This window comes from Apium graveolens, chromosome 7 (genome assembly GCF_009905375.1).
Source record: "Apium graveolens cultivar Ventura chromosome 7, ASM990537v1, whole genome shotgun sequence".
NCBI lineage: Eukaryota > Viridiplantae > Streptophyta > Magnoliopsida > Apiales > Apiaceae > Apium > Apium graveolens.
The window spans coordinates 154,911,064-154,938,159 of record NC_133653.1 but is presented as its reverse complement, the minus strand read 5'-3'; the positions used below and the strand labels follow the sequence as shown (position 1 = coordinate 154,938,159).

General features: G+C 34.7%; 2 protein-coding genes and 1 non-coding gene across 5 annotated transcripts; all 3 read right to left on the bottom strand.

The window, feature by feature from the left end:
- Nucleotides 1-17: 17 nt before the first annotated feature.
- On the bottom strand, nt 18-14,724 carry LOC141671073 (histone-lysine N-methyltransferase, H3 lysine-9 specific SUVH4-like). 2 transcript variants are annotated; one of them, XM_074477165.1, is made up of 15 exons: nt 13,914-14,724; nt 12,105-12,170; nt 10,043-10,111; nt 9,661-9,712; nt 9,422-9,528; nt 9,089-9,265; nt 8,179-8,277; nt 5,821-5,919; nt 5,195-5,244; nt 5,016-5,104; nt 3,862-4,021; nt 3,208-3,313; nt 2,282-2,464; nt 1,123-1,344; nt 18-408 (listed from the first exon to the last, which is right to left on the bottom strand). In XM_074477165.1, exons 1-15 carry the CDS (start codon nt 14,424-14,426, stop codon nt 295-297), a joined length of 2,106 nt encoding a protein of 701 aa, XP_074333266.1. In that variant the 5' UTR covers nt 14,427-14,724; the 3' UTR covers nt 18-294. The 2 variants fall into 2 exon arrangements, with proteins under 2 accessions (XP_074333266.1, XP_074333267.1); XM_074477166.1 differs by lacking the exons at nt 12,105-12,170; nt 13,914-14,724 and having other exon boundaries at nt 9,661-9,724.
- Nucleotides 14,725-15,912: 1,188 nt separating this feature from the next.
- On the bottom strand, nt 15,913-22,687 carry LOC141671683 (pentatricopeptide repeat-containing protein At2g13600-like). 2 transcript variants are annotated; one of them, XM_074477986.1, is made up of 2 exons: nt 19,376-22,687; nt 15,913-16,189 (listed from the first exon to the last, which is right to left on the bottom strand). In XM_074477986.1, exon 1 carries the CDS (start codon nt 22,531-22,533, stop codon nt 19,822-19,824), a length of 2,712 nt encoding a protein of 903 aa, XP_074334087.1. In that variant the 5' UTR covers nt 22,534-22,687; the 3' UTR covers nt 15,913-16,189; nt 19,376-19,821. The 2 variants fall into 2 exon arrangements, with proteins under 2 accessions (XP_074334087.1, XP_074334085.1); XM_074477984.1 differs by having other exon boundaries at nt 15,913-16,004.
- Nucleotides 22,688-26,243: 3,556 nt separating this feature from the next.
- LOC141676270 (small nucleolar RNA R71) lies at nt 26,244-26,350 on the bottom strand. Its single transcript, XR_012556868.1, has one exon. It is a non-coding gene; the product is annotated as a small nucleolar RNA R71 (small nucleolar RNA).
- Between the last annotated feature and the right edge of the window lie 746 nt (nt 26,351-27,096).

Below are 27,096 nucleotides of genomic sequence, written 5' to 3'. Positions count from 1 at the left end.
AATCAAGACTGAAGGCATCCAAAAATCACCTACTTTCTGTTGTGCAGCATGCTTTTTTAGGTACATTATAGCTATTAAATCTTCGAGCTTCAACTTGGAAGCTTTGGGGGCTATGGATTCTATAGCAGACAGAGGCCATGGTTTCCATATTAATGCAGCCTACATCATTTGACAGGATAATGCGCTGAAGAACAAAATTTGGGTATGAACCCTATCTTTCTTTGTTTTTGCTAAAGAACAAAAGAAACAATGATTGCAAATATATACATCAGCAAATTAGCACTTTCATCTAGCCTAGAACAAGCGCTTCCGACAGACTGCTGCACCACAATAGCACAGGAGTTGTTTAATTTCCCCATCAGGACCCACAACACTGTTGAGAGCATACCCATAGTCATATGTTAGCTCCTGAAAGCAAACAACAGAAAAAGCTGCTCAGGAATCATGCTATAACGATAATGAATGTATCATTTTATGACACAACTTTTAGTGCAACTCAAGGAAGCTACTTGGAAAATAATATTTGTGATAACTATGTACCAAAGTGCATAATTGCGATGACTATGCATCACAGTGCATAAAGCTTATTAGCTTTCTTCTATGGGGAAGAAGGTTATATGTTCAAACTCCATAGGATTGATGGTCCAATTCAAGTTTTTCAAGAAATCCCATGTAATTTTGTTGCAATACATAAATGTGGCACAGAACATAAGCTAAACAGTAGTCTTTTTTAAACAGCAGAGAACATGAGAAATCGTTCCTGCAAATGGTCTTCTTCATTTGTAAGCTTCAAATTCAATTTTATTCTTTATCCCCTTATTTAAGGATTTAGATATAATTTTCTTCCGCCATATATCTCTCCATAATTTTCCCTGCTGATGTAATTTAGGACATTTTTGGCTATATATTCACCATTTCCTGGGCATAAATGTTACTTTAGAAAAAAAAGGAGCAGAATAGTAGATTTGTCAAGTAACAAGGCTACGGCAAATAAATTTTTGAGAGAGATTAACTAGACATGCTTAAGGGAGAAAATCTTCATAAACATACCATTCATATGATATACACAAACAGACACAGACATTATATATATGGAAAGAGAAGGGTGGGGGGGGGGCTTACTTTCATGGGTGGTATATTATCTGCAGCAAAGAGCACAACACGTGCTTGTTTAATATCATGGTGGGTGCTCAACACACATTGAACAAAGAGATTGGGCTGACAGCTGTGATTAATAAATCTAGCAACATTGCCTGTAGGGCCTGCATCAATGCAGAACTCTGGAACAATGTCCTTGTCATCATCATTCTCTGAGGAAGGTATACACACACTACCTAGTCTTCTCTGTTAAAAAGAAAAATCAACTTGTCAACTTTTACATGCAATCAAGTTACAAAAACAGATACTCTTTAAAAAAAGTCGGTGGTAGCATAATAACAAACATTTAAATCATTGGTTTAGCTTACACTTGTAAATTGTTGTTAAATACAGATTATACTTATGCATACATGGTTTCAGCATATATTAAAAGCGTATAAAGTTTCAGTATTAATGGTGCATTATGTCAAGGATGCAAATCATGCAGAACCATTTTGTGGTTAAATATAAACCAAGTTTACACTCCTAGTGTGGTTGCTGGTCGTGAAAAATGTTAATAATATTAGACTTGAGGCTACCAATGGGTCAATTTTATCCAGTTCTTGACTTGAAACAACTTTGACTCGAACAAAATTCTAAACTTCATGGCTACTTCAAGCTCCGCAATTGTTCATTCTTATCTGAATCAAAAGGAATATTTCCGTATAGTGTTAAACACTTTCAGTTAAAACAACTTGATGTCTGACACAGAAGTTAAAAGATAACAATAGTATTACACTATATAAATCAATCACTTTCATTCAATCTGTTTCTAATATAGAACATCAAACTCATACCAAAATGGTATTTGAAAAATCAAGACTTGGGCTTGGCATCTGATTTATGAGCCAATGATGTTTGTTATGGTATTACCAGTGAAATGGGAGTTGCGGTCCAATACAAATATAAATTGTGGTCCCATGATGTTTATATTGTATAGAAGATGTTCTTACAAGTAAAATAACTCGAGGCAACTTGGAGCCAACTTCTCTGATTCTGCTACAAAGTTTAACTCATTGTAGTTTTGAAATAATGGAAGACCTAACATTGTTGACATACTGGCTAAATGCTGAACAAGTGGAATCATAATAAATGTGCAAGAAACTCTAATAAAACTACAAGAAAATTATACTTAAAATTATACCTCTCTCCCATCCAGCCCCTTCATCGTTTGCAAGCAGTCTATATCAAAGATATAATTGTTTTCAGGGATCGCATCCACATCATCTGTCTTCATAAGTTTGCCAATATACTCACATACTGGTGCCCCGGAAGGTATGTAATCCCATGATCGAACAGCCCATCCTTTCCTTGGAGTTCTGTAAACCTGTTAAATACTAATTATATTCTAGTACATATAAACCAAGAAAACATGATGATATTTTTCACACGGATCTAGAAAATTTTAATCATGGTTAGAATCTTGACACCTTTCAAATTATTGCTTAGCCATACAAATCATGTATAAGAATGGTAAAAAGATGTTCTAGAAGAAAACATTACATTTCCATATGCAAAGAGTATTGATAGGAGCAAAAATGCAAGCAATAACTACCAAAAGTAGAGCCAACATGGTCCTGTGAGCTTGCCTACTTCACAGAAAGAGCCAATATGCTTCGAGGGCCCAAACGGGCTCTGACATTTTCGGAAAGCCCGGTCAAAGCCCGGCCCCGTGGGCCTTTTGTGCATCTCTATAATCATAAGTAAGCTGCATTACAGTCAATGGCCATGTCTTAGCATTAGTCTATGCCATTGCCAACTAGATTCCTAAGCAGCATGAGCCAAGTCACTTGAAATTTTATAACAGGTGTTTTAATCATTTTTTAGTTTTCCTTCTTAAATCGTAGAGACTTCACAGCCCTGTCCTCATGCCAGATGAAGATATGATTCGAATATGAAGGAATTACCTACATGTTTAAATGGACTATAATCTACAAATTCTTCATGGTTTAGAAAATTCACTAATTTCATAAAATAGGTACACGCACACAAAAGAAACTCCACATTTCATTAAATTACAATCCCCGTATATCTCAGTAGTGTCTGGGGACAGTCAGTTAGTCATAATACCTCAAGTTGATACTTTATTCCTCTCTGAGATATCCGGTTCACACATCCAGGTCCACAGCCGCAGTTTGGTCCACATTCATATACGACTGCCTTAGGCTCAATCAGTCTGCAAGGCACAAACTTGGCATAAAAGTCTAAAAGAAAACACATCACAAAAGAAATTACATCTAAAAAGCTTAATGGCTTTTGACTTTTGCAGCAACTTCGCAGGTATCATCTTAAAGCTGTTTAGTACATAAATACACTCTTTTGTAGCTCAGACAAATTTGAGGCAAGGATACAACTTCGTTCAGTTGCAGTTATTTGAAACTATTAAAACCAAAAAGATAGTTACAGCCTCCAAACAATCACCACTCACATTATTCTCAATCAATTAATGGCAGACATAAACTAAAGTTCAAGTGAAAAATGTCATCTCGATAGGCGATTTTTGAATCGACTTCCTTAATGTTTTTATAAGTGAATCTCTAAGACTAAGAAATATCTCAGTTTCATACATGCATAGACGTTAGTGGCTATACCAATGAAAACAGAAAACACCCGACTGTGTTCTTGCATACATAAGTTGTATATAGAGAAAAAAGTACTCACAGCTGATAAAAAAAATTCAATTTTGGAAAATACTTAACCAAAACAGTCTAATTTCCTTCTCACCTTCCTCCATCACGATGGACATATGGCAAGTTAGAACCATTAAGCGTAGCACAAAAACAGGTCTTGGAATATGCACAATTGCCACTGCAATTGCATCCAAGGGATTTCACAGGGAGCTTCACACGTTCTGATACTTGAATAGAGTTGCAGTAAGTAAAACCTGATTTATTGTCCAGAAGGTTAACAGGAAATAATGCAGCAATATATATGTGTGTGACAGTGTGTATATTAGTAATTAAATTAAAACATTTTATACAAGTCAAACCACAAAAACAAAATGCTGATGATGGATATAGTGCATTATGTAATTTCAGTTCGGCCATTCAGTAATACAATACTGTGAGGCAAAGTCAGAGGACTCAGAACAGCTTAGGTGCCAGGATTGACCACTGGATGAAATGGAACCCTCGGAAGCCTCAGACCAGGCCCAAGACATACTGTTTGGGGAAACTGCGTTGATACTATATCGAGCCTCAGTAATAGCTACAGTGGTGATTTACATAAGGATATAGGCATAACTTTAAAAATGACATATATATTTAAATATATATATATATGTATATACATACGTAATATGTATATACTGCAAGAGACACTACTGCCAATTTGGAAATTGGGAGCCACTACGAACTGCATTTGCTTTTGCGATATACTCCCTCCGTCCCATAGAATTCTCTACATTGGGGGTTCGGTGCGGAGATTAGGAAAAAGTGTAATTTAGTGAGAATAAGTAAGAAAAGTGGGTAAAGTGGTGGGACCGATCAATTTTTTATGTATAAAGTGAGTATAGTGGATGTGAGTGGATGTAGTTGGTTCGTACATTATAAAACTTTACTATTTTTGGAATGTATAGAATTGAGAGGGACATCCCAAAAAGGAAAGTGTATAGAAATGAATGGGACAGAGGGAGTATCTTTTTGGGTACATACTTAGACAAAAATAGAGAACATATTAACGCAGATTGCTAAATAATAAGAAAAAACAAAAAAAACAACCCGCTACATCTGCATGGTATTTAGTTCTCTACGCGCCGCGTGGACAACACTAGTTAGTGTGATTGTTTATTTAGTTTGTCCAATGATTAGTGCACTAGTTGGCACACACATGCCATTGGAAAGAGCCAAAAGTCCTATATGCTCAGTTAGACAACTTGCCTGTAGGTGCAAAAGGTGGATCATCAACCAAATTGGTAGCTGGGATGGGAACATTTTCTTGGCCATCAGATATGTCCTCACACACCAACCTTTTCAATCAAAAGCAAGGTAGGTAACATTTACATTAACAGCCTAATAGAAGTGAGAGTAATATAGCATAAAAATTTTAATGGAAGTACCCGCGTAAATCGGAAGCAGATTTGGGAACTTGTCCACCAGCAAACTGAACCTGTCAAGTATGTGGGAAAATAAATTTACTGAAACATTCGAACACGTGTCAGAAACTACAGAATCATCTGAAAGGAAACATTTGTGGGGAAGATAATTTATGTGAGCACAGATGTGGAATATATCTTTACTCAGTTAAGTAGCTACCACATCACAACTAAAAGAAAACTTGTAAATCATGTATGTGTTGAAGGCAACTACATCAATCCTGTATAAGTTCCGATGAGTTAAGAGGACGGAGGAACAAAGAGGAATAATTAGTTATTAAATACTCCCTTGATCCCAAAAGTGCTTGATTTGACTTTCCTTTTTCAAGTTGATTTAAACAATCAAATTGATTCCTATATTCATAAACAAAGAGTCATATAGAGCATTAAGACACATAATTGGATGGTCAGACTTTTTTTTTTCGGGAAGAGGCCAAATCACAAATCAACTGAGGCAGCCTAAAATTTGAAGTCACGACATGTAACATGTACATATATAAAAATCAGTGAGACATAATTCACTAGTGGAAACCCTACTGAGATCTAAACTAGGAACTTCAGTTAAATACAACTGTAAGACCACTAAATACCTGATCTGTTGTCAAAAGTGGTTGTCCTTCAAGCCGCTTCAGCCGAAACTTATACACATAAAAGCCAGAAACACCTCTCTCGGACCAGTAATTAACCACCTGCAAATTGGGCATAAGAGTATGCACAAAAAAATCCTCATTTCTAAGTAAAAGAAAGTCATTACCTTTACCAAATAACCAACAAATAATAGAGGTATAAATTTTCACGAATTAGTAAGGCGTCCAAGACAACAATGGATTACCCTCGAGGTAAATACTGTAACTAATATAAAAATAATGTATGGTTACCAATCAACAAATATCCAGGGACAATGCAAGAATAAAAATAGTAGTACCAAACCAGCAAAGAGATACACCAAGCGCTACGTTCGTCTAAATGAATAGATTATGGTGGGAATGAATGAAATGAAATTTAAACTATTTAATAGACATAATTAAATAGTTTTTCTTTCTACATTCTATTCAAAATAGAGCTCACTCCTTTCAGTTACGAATCAACTCTCATAAATTCTCCAGTATATCCTTTAAAAACTTTTCTCAAAATTTCACTGTTAGACTTTCCACTCTAACCTCTCTTATTGTTCAATCTCATATGCATCTCCGCGGTTGGATCACCTTAGGCTTCTGGGGCATCAATATCATTCCATTTACCAACCCAAACAAAGTGTAATGTGATGATTAAGGACTTCAAAACACAATATATTGGTGCCCAAATCAAAGAACCTCGTCATTTAAAAGCAGTTGTGAAAAAATGAGCCATAAAACCAATTCATACTATTATGTACGACCGCTATAAAAATACTTCATTATATCTAAAAGACAAAACAAAAATACATAAACCATAATAGCAACGACCCTAGCAATGATGAGAATACACAAGAAAAGAGCAATGCATGAATGATAGAGTTCAGAAAAGTAGATCCACGATAGAAAAATCAAAATAACGGCATATATTCGTATAATGCATAATACACATTTGAACAAGAATGTTTTGTTCAATCTCAACATTGTTAGGTCATAAGCTACAGTGGTAAGAGGTACTTGGCTTTTTATATTATTCGGATTTCAGCCATAGAAGTAATCTTTAATTTCTACAGACCACACTACTTTTTACCCATGTGTTTAGTATTTTATAATTTTTCCACTAACATTAAAAGTTTTGCCATATGCAAGAAAACTATTGTGGCCTGAAGAGAACTACGATAGTTGCAAAATCAGCCATTTATTGTAAAACCAATGAACATATTCAGAAAACTCGAAAAAAATGATGCTGTACACATCGTAACAACATCCCACACAATAAAACCGCCTATTGTCATTTGTACAGCTTGATCACAGAAATAATCACACATTAAGTGCAATATGTTTTGTAATCATCTACAAATAACTAGCTACTAATCTTTCCTCACAAAGAACTAGTTAATCTTCTCACAAATATATCTGTTGTCTACTGTATTTTGCATTTTAATCACTCTAAAGAGCCCTGCTCAGCTCATACATGATGTAGGAAAGGAAAAAACAAAGGATATGATCTACCTCACCATAGAATCGTTAGAGACAAAATAACTAGTCTGATTTATCAAATCTTCATCAGTTCATAATATTTAACTCTCATAAATGGAGAAGATTATAAATGCCTGAATTCCTAAAACTTAAAGAGTAAGTAATATACTAAACATAAGCGAAATTACAACCATATATCTGAATTACCATAAAATATAAGTTCTAGAATATTCATAATCAGATAATACCAATAACTAATCACAAGTTTACAACTGCACTTGTACATCAATATATCTCTCAAGAAGCAGTCTAAGTTAACCCAGGACCTGGGACGACAAGAGATAAGCTCTTACCACTTAAGCTATCTCACGGCACTCATGTAAAATGAGTTTGTTTAGTATCACTGTTACACTTATATTTTTTGCTAAGTGAGTCTAATTAACAGCATGACATGGACTGCCTCCAGCAAAACATCAAAGTACTTATATTACAAATTTAATCTTACTTCAGGCTAACCATGCAAGTACTGAAACACTTCAACTATATATAAATAAAAAAGGGCTCTTTCCTGACTCTTTCTGCTTCCATCTATTCTATTCCCTCCTGAATTTCAGAAGGAAGAAGTTGTTGTTTTTTCTTTTTCTGTACTAGATTCAAATATACAATGAATGTGTCCGATGGATGGTTTGCATGTTATTTCCATGCAAACCCTCCACCGGACACATTAATTGTATATTTGAATCTAGTACAAAAAAAAGCAACTGCTTCCTACTAAAATTCAGGAGGGAATAGAATAGATGGAAGCAAAAAGTGACAGGTAAAGGGATAATCGAGATCACATTACTGTCCAGTTACCTTGTATAAGCCATCATAAGTGTAAACCTTGCCAACATAACTACTTTTGCACTCATGCCCACGAACAACTCTAACCGGAACACACTGCTCCATACTGTTCTGCAAGATATAGAAGAAAATTATGAAAAGTTCCGCTTACTACATCTGACAAGATATGATATTACATACATTCTACCATTATAACTAAATTACAACATCATTTTTTCTGACCTAGAAAGAAAAACAGTAAAAAATCTAACTAGAAATGTAGTGAAAGGCCTAATACAGATACATGACATAACTAAATGCAACTTGTATAACAAAATTGCAACTTCTGATACATATTTGTCCTAGTTAATACATTACAAAATGATTAAAGGTATGTATGCATGGTTCAGTTTTATAAAGTAGAACAGCAAAAGATAGATATATCATTAGTAGCCTACAAATGATTGTTGTTGCTTGTTTTTCAGATCATTATTGTTAGTAAAGGAAGTTTTTAATAAGACTTCATTTGTCTCTCCCGGGAAGTTATCTCGAAAATTCTTAACCATAGCTCTCTTTCCTTGTCATCATGCCACCACACTCTAACCTGATACTAACTTGGAATGTCGGATATCTTCATACTAACTGTTCTAAACTAAGACTCATTCAGCAACTATATTCCGCGCAGCATGTTTGACCTATAGACACCCCCTTCCCCTTTTCTCTTGGTAACAAGAGGTCGAGAGTTTGCCTCAGTGGAGGCATGTGTGCGTATGTATCTAAATCAAGATTTATGTAATTAACCATACCTAAAAGAGCTATAATTGTCACACGTCTGAGAGGTAGAAACATGTCAAAAATATCACTATAATAACTATATAATGAGCATATGTAATGTAGCAACAAAGGTACTCCAAATGAAAAATAGATGAAGATGGGGTCACACCTTCAGTCCCAAATTACCCTTTTCCAAAACCTGATCCCGGAACTGACGCCTGTTACCAGTTAATTTATTACCACCTTGGCCTGTATAGATGACATCCTCACTGTTATCTAGGTCATCTTCATATTGCCCTGACATAACTATCACTACAGCAATCGGTAAGTTATAGCCACTGGACCCCTGCGGACAGAGTATGTAGAACTCATTAGTTTTTATACAATTCAAAGCATACTAATGTTTTGAGATGATTTTTGGCCAGCAAATTCCACAGCCAAAAAAAGAACTGAGAACTTTAAGAATTTTTTTATACCACATAATAACACTACTTAAATTTACCTCTTTGTCTTCACGGGTAATACAATCAATTCCATTTAACCAGTGGCTATTGAAACCTACAGCAACCATCTCAGCCCGTGAAAAGAATTGTTTCCCAACCTCAATCCCTGTCATCACATGCCCATGTTAAGAACCCCTTAAAAAAATTAATATGGATCAAATTCACGCATTGTTAACAAAACTTCAATGTTTAAATCCTACTTATCTGATTTACCTATAATATTAAAGAAGGATCATACCTGGAATGGACCCTATTTTGTTAGGGGAAAGTAATGTATTTGACTCCTTCATCTGTAAAAATCACTAAAAAGAAAATGTTAAAAAGTTGTAGGTACACTAAACTTGTGTATTGTTAATTCATATGGCATATATATAAACATTCTTTGCATCTTTGTGGGTGAACTGGAGACGCACACCCCTACACTAGTGCATCACCAAAGCACAGTGCACTAACAAAGCCAAGTACAAGTTCTCCCTAGAGAAATGATAAAATAGTGATCTAAAATACATAGAAACTAGTACTCAGATAACAAAATGATTAATTTTAGGAAAATCACATTTGATGTGTATATTATTAACACACACAAAACAAAAAAGTTGAGCGAGGGAAAATTGACTTGCCATTGTTAGTGCCTTTAAATCAGGGCGCCTGGCACCCTTTTTATTGTCCACATCTTGTATCACTCCTTTCTGCAGGAATTTCCACATTAACATAGAACATTAACAGAAAGGAATTAACAATCTGCACGAACCTTAAATACCCATAAACGACTCCACAGCATTTTACATGCACCCTAAATTGCCACTATTATTCGTAGAGACCTTTTCTACCTACGTTATATTAAGGAAGAATTTGTCCGCCCTCTTCTGGGTGATGTATGTATGCTGTGAAGGAACTCGGATGTGAACAGCATGACTCATGTATACAAACCAACAATTTGACAGACAAAACAGAATATAATTCCAACTCACATGCTTTGAAAAAGGGAACAGAAAAAAAGAAGTGAAGTAACCCAAATACAAGGCAAGACACCACTACATGACCAAAAAAAAAGAGCTAACTACATGTACAAAGAACTACCTTGGCAAGAACTCATTTTCTAATATCCAAAAAAAGTTTGAGGTGTATGCTAAACCTGTAGGCATGTATTGTGATATAGAAAGTATAAACTGAAACCCATAACTAGCATTAAGCCAGAAGATAAAGTTAAAACAAATTGCTTAAGATTTCAAATCTGCTTCACTTTTATATCGTATGGGCAATTCAATGAGTTTGTAAGCAAAAATATCACATGATTTTCTTTTTCAATCATTAGATCTAGATAGTTGTCCAGGTCAGGCTGCAAAAGGACACAATATCATGCAATACATTATTAAAGTAATGTCTTTACATAAGATAAAAGTAGAAATGTAACATGCTTACCATATTTTAGATTTGTTGAAATACAAAGTCAAAAACAATTTAAGGGACAAATCTAACTAAAAAATTTGCATTTTACACAAGAGTAGGTCCAACTGGTTGTTTGTTGGATCCTCGGGCCTCGGTACAGAGCAGCTTCGGCATAAAAGGTGTGAAGTTAATTTATGAATACTTAAGAATTGATATAGTACTCATACATAAATACATTCATCTTGTAAGTAACAAAAGAACACCTTGTAATAAAACGTAGAGCACCTAAGCCTATGTCGAGGCTGGAACAAAATTTCTAACATTTAACAGCATATAAGTTATACATTAAATTGACATACATAAAAATGCAAGAGATACTCGTCAAAATCTGAAAAATGCATGTTTATCTCATTTTCGTAATTAAAGACAAACCTCTCATGCCACTCCCCGTATTTCTCAGTTTGGAGAAATGGCTATTGCTAGGTAATCTGGTGATTAGTTAATTTATATCCTTGAAATTGTAAATTATTAAAGGGCGAAGAAATGTATACTTAATAAGCACAGGCAGTGTTCCAGAAATCGCTAGGCGTGCCAGGGCGGTGAGGGTACCTTCGAGAGATTAATCGGCAAGTCGGAGATTAATCGGACCGATTAATCGGAACATTAATCGGAAGAATATAAATATTATTTTTAATTTTTATAATTATATAATGATCAACATGTCAAATATTTGTTTGAAGAAATAAATTAGAATGGTATTAAACAATATCTACACATTTGACATGCGTTATGTACTAATTATTGAGTTTACAATATTAACTATATTTTAATTCACACTTTTAAATTAATTATAATATGTTATTTTTATATTTTAAGTGAGAAAATAAATATATTAGATTACTTGTTACTTCTTACCAATACTTTATATTATAAATTGACATGATATTGTGTGAAATTATGAAATTAATAATTTAAAATTATAAAAACGTAAAAAAATATTTTATTAATTATTTTCCGCCTATACCGCCTAGGACCGATTTTTGACCGCCTAGCCCGCCTAATCCCAATTTTGACCCGATTTTTTGAAAAACGCCTAGATCCGAGTCGGGGCGTTTTACCACCGCCTAGCGCCTAGGCGGCGCCTAGACCGATTTTTAGAACACTGAGCACAGGTAATATGCTATATGAACAAAGATAATCACTTAACTATATCAGAATTAATGGTTTCATGGAGATCAAATTAAGGACATGTGTGCCCTTGATGTATGGCACACAGATAAATAAGCTACTAACCTTAGGCTTTGAACTTTTCATGTTCTTTTTAAGAGCTTCTGCTTTTCCACACCTCGTCTCCTCCTCCTTCAAGAAAAGAAGCAAAGCATGGCATAAAAACTTTAAACAAATTTTTTTAAAGAAATTAAAATATCCTGGAATAATGGGTGTAGGAGACTAATAGAATTTGTTGAAGAATATAATATAAGATCTGTATGGGGCATTCCTCTAACACCATAAGTTTTTATAAGGACCGGTTACTCAACAGAATTAGTGTAGTGTAAATATCCAGCGGAGAAAAGAACTAAACAAAACCATGAGAATTAGTGTAAATATCCAGCGGAGAAAAGAACTAAACAAAACCATGAAATATATTTTCTGTAAAAACAACTTATGCAGTCATATATAAATAAAATAATCCAAATTATTATGCTAAAACTAGAGTGATGACAGTTGACACGCAAGCATGAGACAGAACATATACAAAAATACGTTAAGAGGTTTGTCCCACAAAAATAATTTTAATCTCTAAGCTCCAAGAGCAAATCCAACAGCCTCTTAACTCAATCTTCAAATATAATATAAAAAATTAGTTCTTAGTGAATTAAGACATGAATAAGGATATTTGGCTCCAACAATACTTCCAACAATACTACTTATACTTATTCCTTATCTAATATTTTATTATTAAAAGTACATCACATCAATTCAAATTTAACATTTAAGAGAGAGAAATAGATATTGAGCATCTCCAGTAGCCTCTTAACTTGGAATTTGAGGAGGGAGGTGATTTTTTTTGCTCCAAGAGACTGTTAGTGGCTCTTAAATTCACTAAGAGTCTCTTCACTATCCTCATTTTGAAGAGCTTCTTTCCCACTCTTAAACAATATTATATTATATATTTATGAAAACAATCTCTTTCTATCTCCACTATCTTTTGTCCTCTATGAATTTAACTTCCATTTAATAATAAAAAAAAATTTAAGAGTTCATATAAAGGGCATTGTTGAAGAATAACACACATTAACTTGCTAGGAGCTAATAATATATATTATATTTAGAGTAGAGATGGGGAGTCTGTTGGAGAGAGCATCTCCAAGAACATCTCTATTCAATCTTCTAAGTTAAATTATAAGGAGAATTTTCAAAAAAAATCTCCAAGAGATTCCTAAGTTTACCTCAAATTACTAGGAGCTCTTCCATCCTCCTTAATGTTAAGAGTCTCTCTCCTCTCCTCATTCCTTTGTTTATTAATACAGATCACTTTCTTCCACCTTTTCATTAATATTTACTTTCTTTATTAAAATAACAAGGGTACATTTACTAATTTAAATAATAACAAGTAATTTAAGAGGCATAGATAGAGAGATTGTTGGAGATGAGAAGTATTTGATACTCTTAAATAGCTAAGAGCCAATATTTAATATTATTTTTGAGAAGGATGTTTAAGAGAGGATCCTTAAAAAGATGAGGCAATTACTTAAAAATAAGAAGTGAGAGGAGGCTATTAACTTTTTAAGGAAGCACTAAGAGGCTGTTGGAGCACAAATTTTGTTCAAAATCCTTATAATCAAAGTTAAGAGGCCATATAAGTAGTCTGTTGGACTTGCTCTAACAAAACATATACAGATTAGCAGTTACAAAGATACAAATCAATAAATAAAGTACTAAAATCACAGGATGTGAGGGTATAAATGGCTTAAATCAATGGAGTATGAATAATAGATAGCTGTGACAAGTTGTTAAAACTGAGCAGTGACCTATATATGTAGAATAAAATTAGTAAAAAAACACAGTGAGTAGAGGGGCAATCTAAGAAAATAAGGAAACCTGAACAGCATGAAGGTAATATTTGTAAAATGTCCTCAGAGCTTCAGTAACCACGGCATAGGCACTCTTCTCAGCCTCAGTCATTTCATTTTCGACACACTCCGCAAACTTGTCCTTCTCCTGGCCTTCCTCGAGTTTCTGGCGCTTAGACGCCTCCAAAATCATCATCTCCATTCTCTTGACAGTTTTTTCCTCAACTTGCTGATTTTGCTCACACACATTCATACTCTCCTTATTCTCGACACAAATAGGCGATTCCTCCTCCTGTTGTTTAACTATTACATCGTTGGTCTCGACGCCATTGCGCGATTTTTCCACCTTAATAGTCTTCTTCTTCTTCTTCTTGGTGTTGTTAACAGGAGAGTGCTGTTTTAGCTTTTGGGAAAGAGCTCTAATAGCCTTTTGGGCTTTTAACTTCTGGACCCTGGAGGTGGAGCGTTTGTCGTCGGAGCTGGGGTTGTCGGTGATGATATAGTTGTGGTGGTTGTGATTGTTATTATCATTATCCTCCATGTTCTTAGGTCGGAATCGATGGATATCTGTAAAAGCGATTAGGGTTTGGATGTCAGTTCAGCTGATGCTGATGCTGTGTGTGGGGAGAGTGAGAGAGAGAGAGAGAGATAGAGATGAGAGAGATGATGGGAGAGGTAGGACAAGTGTGTGGTCTGAGAGAGAAGAGAGAGAGAGAGAAGACAGGTGGAGCGTTTAGAGAGAGAGAGGGGGAGGAGAAATAGAGGAAAGCTCACACCTCCATTTCTCTTTGTTTAATTTATGAATTTAGTTGAGAGCTGCATTGCTGCTGCTTGTCTTGTGTTTTGAGCATTATTATTGTCCTTTATTATATTAAATTAATTAATGATAGCTCAGAATTCAGAACTAGCAAAGGACACCAACTTTCTTTCAATTAATTGCGTTAATTTGCGTAAAATGATGTTATATATTCCAATTTAATACTAGTGGTATTAAATTTTTTAGCAACCTCCCAAATGTAATAGATAGGCAACCAAGTCACATAAGTTTGGCAACTCATATTAGAGATGTTGTAAGTGTATGATTTAGTAATTAGTAAAATAAAATACTATTTGTAATGGTGTAGCTAGAATTTGAAAAGAGATACGTTTGGTCAAATCCCCCGCAAAGCATAGGGTATATAAGAGCTAATTTGGTGTAGTAGTACTGCTATTCATTGATTACATTCATCCCCTGTCAACCCAGCTCCACCCTCCTCATGCTTTTCCACAGTTTTCTTTATTTGAGTGAACCAACGGACACTCTTTTTCCCTCTTCAAATAACCCATTTCTCATCATCCTTGTTTCCTTTCGGTTTCTGCGACTGCGACCTTGTTTTTTATACATTGGGTTTTTAAGCGTGTGCCAATTTTTTATGAGTTATCAGAATCATTCTTATTATTTTCACCCACTCCTCCCAAAATCCCTTCATATTAAGACGCTACAAAGGACTTGAGCTTCAGTCGCTCCTCCCGCTAACCACAGCTTTCACACAATATAAAGCTAACCGCCTCTCCTAACGCCTCACACTTTTAAATTCTGCCAATTTTTATCCCATTATTATTACTCTTCAAATTTTAACACCTAAGTTATTACAGTTTTAGAAAAACCCTTAGTCATCAAAAATTTACTACACTTGTACAAAAACCGTTTAAATGTTTTCTATTTTACTTCAAACAAACAAATACCAAGGTCCTGGTGAGAAATCAACCTTTTCAACATTACAACTACAAGGCCTAACATTCACATGTAACCCAATTTTATAGTGCAAATTATATGTAGCAACCCACAACCAGACCCTTCAAAAAATAACTTTTGTACATCTCCTCACGTTACAGCTACCAAGTTATATGTTAAAAGGAACGGTATTAAAAGAAAATCCCATGGCGGTGGGATGTGCTAGCCCCAACACCTGCTTAACAAAAAAAAATCCTTAAACGAAAAATATATTTTATGGTTTTAGGATCAAGCAAATTTCAGGATAGTTGAAGTCTGAAGGAGACTCATGGATCCATCCCCTAATGATCCAGGTTCTGCAGATTTCACTGAAGCAACCCTGGGGGGCCCACCTTCTTCCTTAACCTGGAACCAAAAACAGTCTTTCAATATATAAAAACAAATCTTATTTATTGTGAAAGCATAGAAGAATCCTCATTCAAGTAATTAGCAATGAGCAAAGACTGGTTCATTGCTGCAATAAATCCTCAATATGGAATTCGGATCCAGGCACTGATGCGTTGACCACCTAGATTTTGACTCCTGCCTACCTGCTTGAAAGCATTATATGATACTGACCGGTAAACATGGTAAATCAATTATTTTATCTTGTGGATTGTGTTCATAATGGAAAATTATAACTTGTGTTAATATATAAAAATTAAATACACCAAAACACTTAATGCTTTATGCACACCTTATAGTTAAAACTTGAAACTCGTTGCACATGAGAGTTATACACTAGGTTAGCAATGCAGCAGCCATCGGACATGTTTTAATGAAGGACCAAAAGTACAATTATATCTTATAAACACATGAATACGCAGACACACTCCAGTATAATGTACTATACACACCTAATAAAAAATATATTTAAGCTAGTTATAGAGTAGGAGGTAATAGGAAAAGAAACAAACTGAAATCAACTTTACATATAAGAGATGAATATCTAAGAGTTAATCAACTCTCACTTTTAAGTTTGGCAAGTCTAATAGAATTCGGAAAAATGCCATTGTCTTTGAAATAAAATTTTACATAATGTATTTAACAAAGCTCAATATTATTCAAGTGGATAGGACGATAACATAGTTAGCATACATATGTATGTATTGGTACATCAGAACAATATCAAAATTGCACTTTGTAAAAAAACCAAGTATATCAGGTGGCGATCATTAAAAAAGAGAATAAGTAATATAACAGATTTTATAATTATAAAATAACCATAAGCTATGTGAAGAATATGAATGGGAGTAAGGAGTAGTCATCCATCTACGGTTGAAGTCAACAGATGTTAATTTTAATTGATGAAATGAAGGGCCAATGAATGAATATTATGATTGTATTTCCAATAGATAGCTTACGTTTCAAACCACTCCCCCGAATCCATCCGGAACCACCCCCTTCAAAATTTCCACACTCCTATGTACAAATGTTGGCATAATGATATTCGGTAGAGAAGTATCAACAATACCCCGCTAAGTAACTTGAAAATGCAAGTGTTTAAAGTGTTTAAAAGATAAGTAAGAAACTAAAAACATGTTTCAACTTTCACGGATCAAAGACACATATGTGGTTGGTTCACGTGGGTATTAATAAACATTAAAACTCATTTATTTTCTTAATACAGTTGGAAAGTACCAATCAAACATATATATGATAGAACCAAATATCGAATTACATATTTATTCCAGTAGGGGGAAAGTGGGTGTGCATTTAAATTTCAGCAATTGACTATTACCAAAAAGAAGGTTTAATAAACTAGCTCCAAATTTTAAGTAACACCAGATAACTACTGCATTTTTAGAGCTGTCTGGTTTTGTAGAATCATTCCACTGGCAACAACCAAAATTGTAAGAATGAAGCCTGAAAGCCATTTTAATAATGTCAAAAATGAACAGAGTACTAAAAACAATCATGTGTAACAGATGAACCTTAAGCATAAAAAAAAACTTGTTTAAGTGGGAATCAAGAGAAACTCAATGGCATCACTTCAAGAGTATATATGGAAACAAATAGCATATGAGAACAAGCTCTAATTGAAATAATTAATCTAATGAAAATAAAATTGTGAAGCTGATGCACAAGTCCTGGCTGCTAAGCACAGATATAGTAGGTCCAGAATGGCACAAGGGGAAAAAATCAAGCATGTCAATACCATGCATTTATTTAATCACTTAACTACCCTATTACTGCAGCATTTCAATCAAGTTTTGCAGAAACAGTGGGCAAAATATTCTGCAAAGAAGGACCTTAGAAATTAAAATATAAAAAGCACCTCAACCAACAAAATGAAGATAAACAAGGAAAAAACATATCATTCAGACTTGAGAAAATAAGAAAGTTAAGGAAAAAGTTAAAGCAAAATCTGAAAAACAATATACTTAAGTTGTTTCATATTCAAAATACCCAAAGGATAGAATTAAGGATTCAATACATAATCGGATGAATGGTTAATACATATTCAGATCAATAATTGAAACAATTTGTTAATATTTATAGACAAAATTTCAAAGGTAATTTATAATTAATTGGAGAACCAATATGTTCTTCACTGTTATATATGATGTGTTCAGTAGAATTTGTTTCTACATTTTATGTTAAATTTTGATTTTTTTTTTATTTTTACAACGATGTTCTACAAGGAGAAACATCTTCATATTGGACAAACTGAATGGGCATTTTTGCAGAACAAGTACATAAATTGTGTTCTTCAATTCTCCATCTAAAATATTTCTCTTTTAACATTATCATTCAAATTATTGTCACTGAGTATCAATGTTTAGATATCTTGAGTGCTTAGGAATCGGGTGCTAACCGGTCCAATTACCGACTCTCAACAAAAAAATATCATTTTTTTACTACTTAGGTCAAAATTCAGTTTTGGTTTCAACATTAAAAAAAATCCAAATTTTACATTATGCGCATTTATTTAAATAATTCATTGTTGAATGTATTATCAAATATAAATTTTAATTGCTTTTACTTTAAATATTAATTTATTAATAGATACCAATAGGAGATAATTATACTTAAAATTAGAATAATATTATAAATCATAATAATAATTACTTTAATTTAGCAAATGTAAGTACAATTATTTTACAAAATTTATTTCTTAATTTTTTAAATATTGATAATAAAATTTAATATATCAAATCTGTTTTTCGAGTACTCCCCTATCAGTCTGAGTACTTGTTATGCAGTGGTTCATCAAAGTAGCACTCACAATCAATTTTTATGAAACTGTTAAATATTATTTTTAGTTTATGTTTTCCAGTTTTAAAATGTTAAATTATATCTTGCATGTTAATACAAACATTATTTATCATAATCATCTCACTATCTGTTACTTTCGAACTCATAATTACATACTTGTGCAAGACTGAAAGCAAGTAATTTATATGCCATTACTTATGTAAGGACACTGAATGTTGGTGTGGCACTAACAGTACATTCAACTTCTGCTAAGTATTCAATCGCATATAAAAAGGCAAGTAATTTCTAAGATGACATTACTTATTTAAGGACACTGAATATCGGTGTGGCACTAACAGTACATTCAACTGCTGCTAAGTATTCAATCGAAGTTAAAATTATCCTTTAAAGTTCGTTCCCTGAACATCTGTATATGACTTTAAAGAGGATGGCTGAAGCCAGAATAGAGCTAATTAAAAGACGACGGTATAATTAAAGGCTAGGATATGAATAATAATTTGTCCTTGATAGAAGAATACCTTGCAGATGCTGGCAAATAATTACGTGTAATATAAGAAATAAGAATGTGAGAACTTGATCAATCCACCTAGCAGCTCATGTCTAACGTCTCTCTGGTAAGAAGAATATGCTTTATGATTAAAGGCAGCAGCCAGCAACAGCACATGTTGTACAATGAGACTTGCATAGTTGCATTCACAGTATCACACTGCAGAATCAGTAATTAGTAGTGGAATCTGGGTAAACATCGAAAGCTGCTGATAGCAAGCTCTTCATGAGACTCTGAGTGCACACACCAGTTCTTCATCAATGATGGAGGCTGCTGTTGAAGATGAAACATGTTGAATAATTGGGAAAGGCGATGCCGGTTGAAGTTTGTGATTCTCCTCCTGCTCACCTGCACCGAAACTCCTCCTAGAAACCTCCCCATTGCTGCTGTTGCTTAATAGATGCTTATACTTGCCACTCACCAATAATCTTTACAAGAACAAGCCCCATCCTTAAAATGGTGGAAGCGATTAGCATCCCGCACAATGAGTTCCCTTGACATTACAGAAGAGGTTAACTTCATTACCAAGTGACAATCACGACAAATCCGTAGATTCTTCATTACACGGATAGGCATCCAAGGTGGCAAGGTCAACAAGCCATAAGCCACAGCAATCTTCTCACTGTGGTAACTCATAGGCCTAGTATGACCAATTTCATTAGTGTATTTACCTGTTTCCTTTATCTTCTTTATAATTTCCTCCAACTTTACATATATTTCCTTAATTTGTGGGTGACTAATATCATCCACAGTAAACACGTGAACCCTATTATCAACCTCAATCCAGCTGCAACCTGGATTTTTCTTGATTCCTTTTTCCCTCATAAGCTTTCTCACATCTAAAACACCTTTTAACTTACCAGCATCTGAATATATGTTTGACAGAAGAATATAGCTGCCAGAGTCCTCTGCATCCAACTCCATCAACTTTTTAAGTGCAATTTCTGCTAATTCTGTGTTACCATGTATCCGGCAAGCACCGAGCAGAGCTCCCCAAATAAAAGCATTAGGCTCCAATGGCATATCATTAATTATATTACGAGCCTCTTCTAGCAAACCAGCCCGACCAAGCAGATCTACCATGCATGCAAAATGTTCAAGAGTAGGAAAGATACCATGATCCTTCGTCATCGTATTAAAGTAGTGTTTCCCTTCGGGTAAAAATCCTGAATGGCTGCAACCTGATAGAACAGACACGTAGCTAATATGATCTGGAGCAATACCCATCTTCAGCATACTCTCGAAAACATCAATCACTTCCCTGCCCTGCCCACTCTGGGCATATCCAGTCATCATGCTGTTCCAAGAAATCAAATCCTTAACAATCATAGACTCAAAAACTTTGCGTGCTTCTTTGATTTGTCCGCATCTTGAATACATACTTAATGAACTATTTTTAACTGCAACATCTATACCAAAACCCGACTTTTCAGCTACAGCTATGATCTGATTGCCAAGTTTTAGTACGGCTGAATGCGCACAAGCACTAATTGCACTTGCAAGAGTTATCCAGTCTGGTTTTACACCTTTTTGACGCATCAAATTGTAGAGATTAAGACCCTCCTCAAAGTATCCATGTTGTATGTATGTAGCTAACATTGAATTCCAGGTTATGACATTTCGGTCCGGCATCTCATTAAAATATTCTCTAGCTTTTTCGACTTTTCCAATCTGAGAGAAAGCTGAGACCATTGCTGTCCACGATATGATATCTTTTACAGGCATCGTATCAAAGGCATAATTTGCACTACCCACATCTCCACATTTGGCATACATTGTAACTAGTGCATTTCCTACAGTGACACAGACATCAGCCCCAGTCTTTGCTGCAAAACCATGAAGTTGTCTCCCAAGAGAGATATCCTCTATAGTAGAACAGGCCCCAATAACTGTGGCCAAAGTAAACTTGTCGGAGGATACAGGAACCTCCCTCATTTGTTTGAATAAAACTAAAGCTTCTTCTTCGTGGCCAGACTGAGCAAGTCCCCCAATTAAAGAAGTCCATGCAACCACGTTATTTTCTGTTAAGTTATCGAATACCTGTCTTGCAGCTCGTAGGTATCCACATTTCCCATACATATCAATCAGACCACATCCCACATACAGATCAATACTATGTTCCATTCGGACAATTCGGGCATGCAAATGTGCACCCCAATCTGCATCACAAATGTTAGCACATGCACTTAGTACACTAGCATAAGTCATCGAATTTGATCTAAAACCTTGAGCGCACATCTCATAAAACATAAAGAGAGTTTCAAGGCTATTCTTATTCTGAGACAAGATCGAAATCATTGTGCTCCAAGAAACGGAGTCACGTCTAGGCATTTGATTAAACAAATTCATAGCCCTCTGAACACCATATAATTTAGAGTAACCATAAATCATACTATTCCAACAAAAGAAATTTGGATCCTCTATCCTCAAAAACACTTTCTCAGCAGAACCTAGGTCCCCACACTTGATATACATATCAATAATCGACGAATCAACAGAATTATCCCGTCCCAAGTAAAATTTCTCAACCAAACCATGAAGTTGAGAAGCCAACTTGACATACCCAAGACTAGCACAAGCTTTCATAACGCAAGAGAAGCAAAACTGATCAGGAACACAACTTCCACTCGTAATCATCTCCGCAAAAATCTTTAGTGTATCATCAGCTCTCCCATTGCGAAAATAACCTGACATAATCGAATTCCAAGAAACAACATCTCTCTGAGGCATTTCATCAAACACCTTACGAGCATCCTTAACCCGACCTGAATCACCCAGCCCATTAATCAATGTATTGTGACTAAAAACATTACTAAACTCCATGCACCGGAAAACACGGATAGCATCATCAATCAAACCACAGTTAGAGTACATATAAATAAGATGGTTCTGGAGAAAAGTTGAGGAGATAATGCCTAAGTTGATGAGTTGCGCATGGAGTTTACGTGCAAGCGGAATGGAATAACAGTATTTCATTAATTCGTAGTACTTTTGGGAAATGTCTATGTAAGAGTGGTTGTGGTTTGCAACAGGGTGGTTGTCTGAAATGACAGCAGTTTGTTGTAGGGTGCAAATGAAGCGACGAGGATTTGAGAGATGGCGCCATGATAGACTCAACTTTAAGATCATTACAGAAGCTCAGCTCTATGGAAAAATCATAGTATTACCAAAGCAGTTGCGGGGGTTGGTTTAGGACTGTTTGGGAAGTAGTGGTAATTAACAACCACTCTTTCGTCAATTGTCCGATGTAATAAGTCTAAGAGATTACTTATGCGACTTATAAGAATTTTGACTAAAAATAGTCTTCCAAACGCAAAAATTATTAAGAGCAACATCTCTTATGTTATTCATAGTATACACTAATCATTCCTTATTTCTTTTTTATAAATAAAGAATATAATTCTTTCTCTTTTTTTACTCCATTTCCCTCTCTTCTTTTCCTTTTTCTCCGATCCTTTATAAATATATTATTATAATAATAATAACAAATATATATATGAGAATTATTGTTAGAGTTAAAATATAAAATAATGTCTTAAATCACCCAAAATTATTATTTTATAATATATATAAGGAACACATTACGATACTGTTGGATTTGTTCTAAGAAATTATTTTTACAAAACGTAGTACTTTTTGCTTGTTTCTCTGTCTCCGACTTATAACACGGAAATAGCATACATATTACACTATTTATTATTAAAATTAGATCATTTATAAAATTAATTACGACTCATTTACACTATATTTTACTAAGAGAAAATTGCATTTTACACCCCTTACATTCGGTCAAAAATTAATTTTATATACCTATTTTCATAAATTGCAGTTTGTATCCCCCTTCTTTAAAATTCAATACATGTTGCACCTTTTTTCAAATTTTGTAAATTTTTTACCCCAAATTCTTGACTTTAACAATATATATAATCTATTGGTGAAGATAAAAAATGAGATATATTGTAGGAGAAACAATTATGCCTATAAATTTACAAAATAGGGGGATGCGAACGACAATTTCTGAAAATATGTATACAAGATTGAGTTTTAGCCAAATTTAAGGGGTGAAAAATGTAATTCTCTCCTTATACTAAATATTTAAATAAGAATATGGTATTTTTACTTTTCCAAAAGCAAATAACTTGATTGGATATTAATTGAATATAGTGGGAATAAGTTTGTTTTCGTCAATAAAGACAGGGGCATGAGAGAAATTATGATTTAAATTAAATTGGTTTAAAATTAAACTAAATGTATTTTTGATATCTAATTTAGTGTCACGCTATTCATTTATTGTAACTTTTACACTTGGATTTTTTATTTAGTGTAAATTTTTAACTATTTAAGTGTTGGGTTGGAGTTGCTTTTATGGGGTGAATGACTAGTTTTAAAATTTTCTTTGATTATTAAAATTTGAAACTCAAAGTACCAAAAATCAAAGTGTAAGAAATTATGCAAGTAAAAACGCTAAGAGATTTTGGACAACTTACTTTATAATATAAAGTAAATTGTTACTAGGACTCCAAGAAAATTAATGGTATTTTTCTTGGCTTGCACTCAAGAACAAAACTCTTGAATTGACTTGTAGAGAAAAGAAAATTACAATTCAAAATACACCATGTTCCGCTACTAAAGATGAGATGTGCATATTATTAATAAAGCATTATAATATAGATTATGTACACCCATTTACGGTAATTAGTCTTATTCAACAAAGGCGACACGTGTTGAGTGACATTTATGACACTTTTTAATGCTCTATTAAGTTTTGAAATAATGCATTTGTACTCAAGTTGTTGGTGTTGTAATGTGTTTTCTAATGTTTTTACATTTCAAGCATTATCTAGGTAATCAGGTAAATTAACATTATTTTGGTGCTAATTTGGTGTTAAGGTGGTGTTGGAATAAAAGCTCGTGAAAAGCCGGCTCAAAATAGTAAGGAAAGAGAAGAAATCAGAAGTTTTCTCCAGAAGCACGGCGCGTTCGCGCTGGTCTAGCGCGCAGCCGCGCCAGTTTGTCAGAAATACAGAGCGCCCGCGATGATGAAGCGCGTGGCCGCGCCGGGTCGGGATCATAGAATCATGATTCTAGTCGATTTACAATTGCAGGATTTCGATCTTGCATGGGCTGCTATATATATTCAAACAAAGGACATTTTCAAGAGAGAGACGTACCAGAGTACAAGGAGAGCCATAAGAAGACCGTGTTAGCACGATTCAATGAAGACGAAGAAGATCCTGTTTTTACTTGTGAATCTTTGTTCTAAGTTGTAACTTGGATACTAGTTTTCTTATTTGTGAACCTTACTCTTGATTCGTACTTGGTTTTGTTATTTATTCAGTATAAAGACTACGTTTATTATACCATGCTTTCATCGGAACCCACATTGATGATGAGTCTGATTATGGGCTAATCGTTATCGTGGGGTTCTAGAGGATTTATTTATGGATTTCTTTAGTTAAATTATTTCGATGCCATAGTGTGTGGTGATTGTATGATAACCTAGTATTGGTTGTGCTTATTCGTCTTATGAGAGTCGCGAACTTATAAGATAGCGTGTTAATCTTTAATGAAGCGACAATGAATTTAAGGATTTAGAACTTGTCATGCTAGCATAGGTTCATGTGTTATTGTTATGCATGATTCGTAGGTAATTTTAACCATCTTACTTGTCCTGTGTAATCATGATAGATAACTTGTGATTTAAACCTTTATGTTGTCAAATTCTATAGACATATAGGGTCTCAATATAATTGGTTTCTATTCAGCTTCTATCTCTTTTGTGGATGTCTGGTAGTATGTTATTCGTGCAACGAAAGTTGGCGTTTAGTAGTTTCGTGTTATCTGATTAGTGTCATCACCATTGCATGCTAAGGTTAAGAATAATAAGGCTATTGAATGAAGTATTTAATGAAGTTAGAATCCCATGTTTGTCTCATATAATATACAACTCTCTTTACTCTCTTAGTTATAATTGTTAGTTTAATTCGTAGTTATAATCAACCTCAATTTATTATCGTCTTAGTATTGGATAATAACCATATCATTGGTTCATAAATTACATAGGTAACCAAAGCTAGTCTCTGTGAGAACGAACTAGAAATAATTCTATATTACTTGCGAACGCGTATACTTGCATAAATTATTAGCGCTTGTTTAGCCCTAACAAGTTTTTGGCGCCGCTGTCGGGGAACTGCAGTGTTTACTTTTAGTTTATGTGTTTGGCATCAGTGATCATTAAAGTTCATTGACTCGGACATTTTTACTTACCTACTTTTTTTCTTGTTTTACTTCAGGTAATCTAGAGATCGTTTATACAAACGCGTTCGCGAATTCATAGGAGAATTCTGGATAAAGACGAGGAAGAAGTTGTAGAGGAGCGAAGGGAAGATTTTGAGGACGAAGAGAAAGTAGTAGAAGAAGAGAAAATCGAAGAACCACCTTTATTAGAGATGGGAGATCAAGCAGATAATACTAAGGCGTTGATGGACTATTCTAAGCCTAAGATCAATGATATTCAGTCAAGTATCATCAGGCCATCCATCGTGGCTAACTCTTTTGAGATCAAGTCGAGCACGATTCAGATGATACAGAACTCAGTTCAGTTTGGGGGTTCTCCTACTGAAGACCCCAACATGCGCATCAGGGATTTCATCGAAATCTGCGACACTTTCAAGTTCAACGATGTGTTTGAAGATGCTATCAAGTTGCGACTATTCTCATTCTCTTTGAGGGACAAAGCGAAGTGTTGGTTACATTCTCTACCACCAGGGTCTATCACCAAATGGGAGGATCTTGCTCAAAAATTTCTCACTAAATTCTTTCATATGGCGAAGACTGCTGCAATCAGGAATGCTCTTACTCAGTTTGCTCAACAAACTAGTGAATCTCCATGTGAGGCTTGGGATCGATATAAGGAGATGCTAAGGAAGTGCCCACACCATGGCATGCCTGATTGGATGATTATCAATTATTTCTACAATGGTTTAGGTGCACAATCTAGACCTATGCTCGATGCAGCATCTGGTGGAGCCTTATGGGCTAAAAGCTACAATGAAGCTTATGAATTGATTGAGCTAATGGCAGCCAATGAATACCAGAATCCTACACAAAGAATGTTGCAAGGAAAGGTAGCAGGAATTCTGGAAGTGGATCAAACTACTGCTATAAATGTTCAACTTCAAGATTTGACGATGAAAATGGACTCGTTGACTAATTATAGAGTTAATCAGATCACTAGTTTTTGTGAGCTTTGTGCGGGGGCACATGAAACTGAGCATTATGCTATTTCTTGTGAATCAACTCAATTAGTGAGCAACTTTCAGAGATCATAACAACAAGCTCCAACCACTTATCATCCGAATAACCGCAATCATCCTAACTTCAGCTGGAGCAACAATCAGAATGAGGTGCAACAATTGTATCAACCATATACAACAAGGCAGTATAACCCTCCTGGTTTTCAGCAACCGCAATATGCCCCGAAGCAATAACTTCAACTTCAGCAGTTACCTCAAGCTAATGAAAAATTGGAGGAGTTGAGGCTAATGTGCAAGAGCCAAGCTGTTTCCATCAAGACCTTGGAGAATCAGATTGGGCAAATTGCTAATGCATTACTAAATCGTCAACCTGGCACGCTTCCAAGCGACTCTGAAGTTCCAGGCAAAAAGGAAGCTCAGGAGCATGTTAAAGCAA

Coding starts and splice junctions, on each gene's coding strand:
- LOC141671073 (XM_074477165.1), bottom strand. CDS start 14,426: ATGGAGGATAATGATAATAACAATCACAACCACCACAACTATATCATC. Junction 5,920..8,178: donor CTTATGATGGCTTATACAAG/GTAACTGGACAG, acceptor CCCAATTTGCAG/GTGGTTAATTACTGGTCCGA. Junction 5,105..5,194: donor TCTGCTTCCGATTTACGCGG/GTACTTCCATTA, acceptor TTGATTGAAAAG/GTTGGTGTGTGAGGACATAT.
- LOC141671683 (XM_074477986.1), bottom strand. CDS start 22,533: ATGATCTTAAAGTTGAGTCTATCATGGCGCCATCTCTCAAATCCTCGT.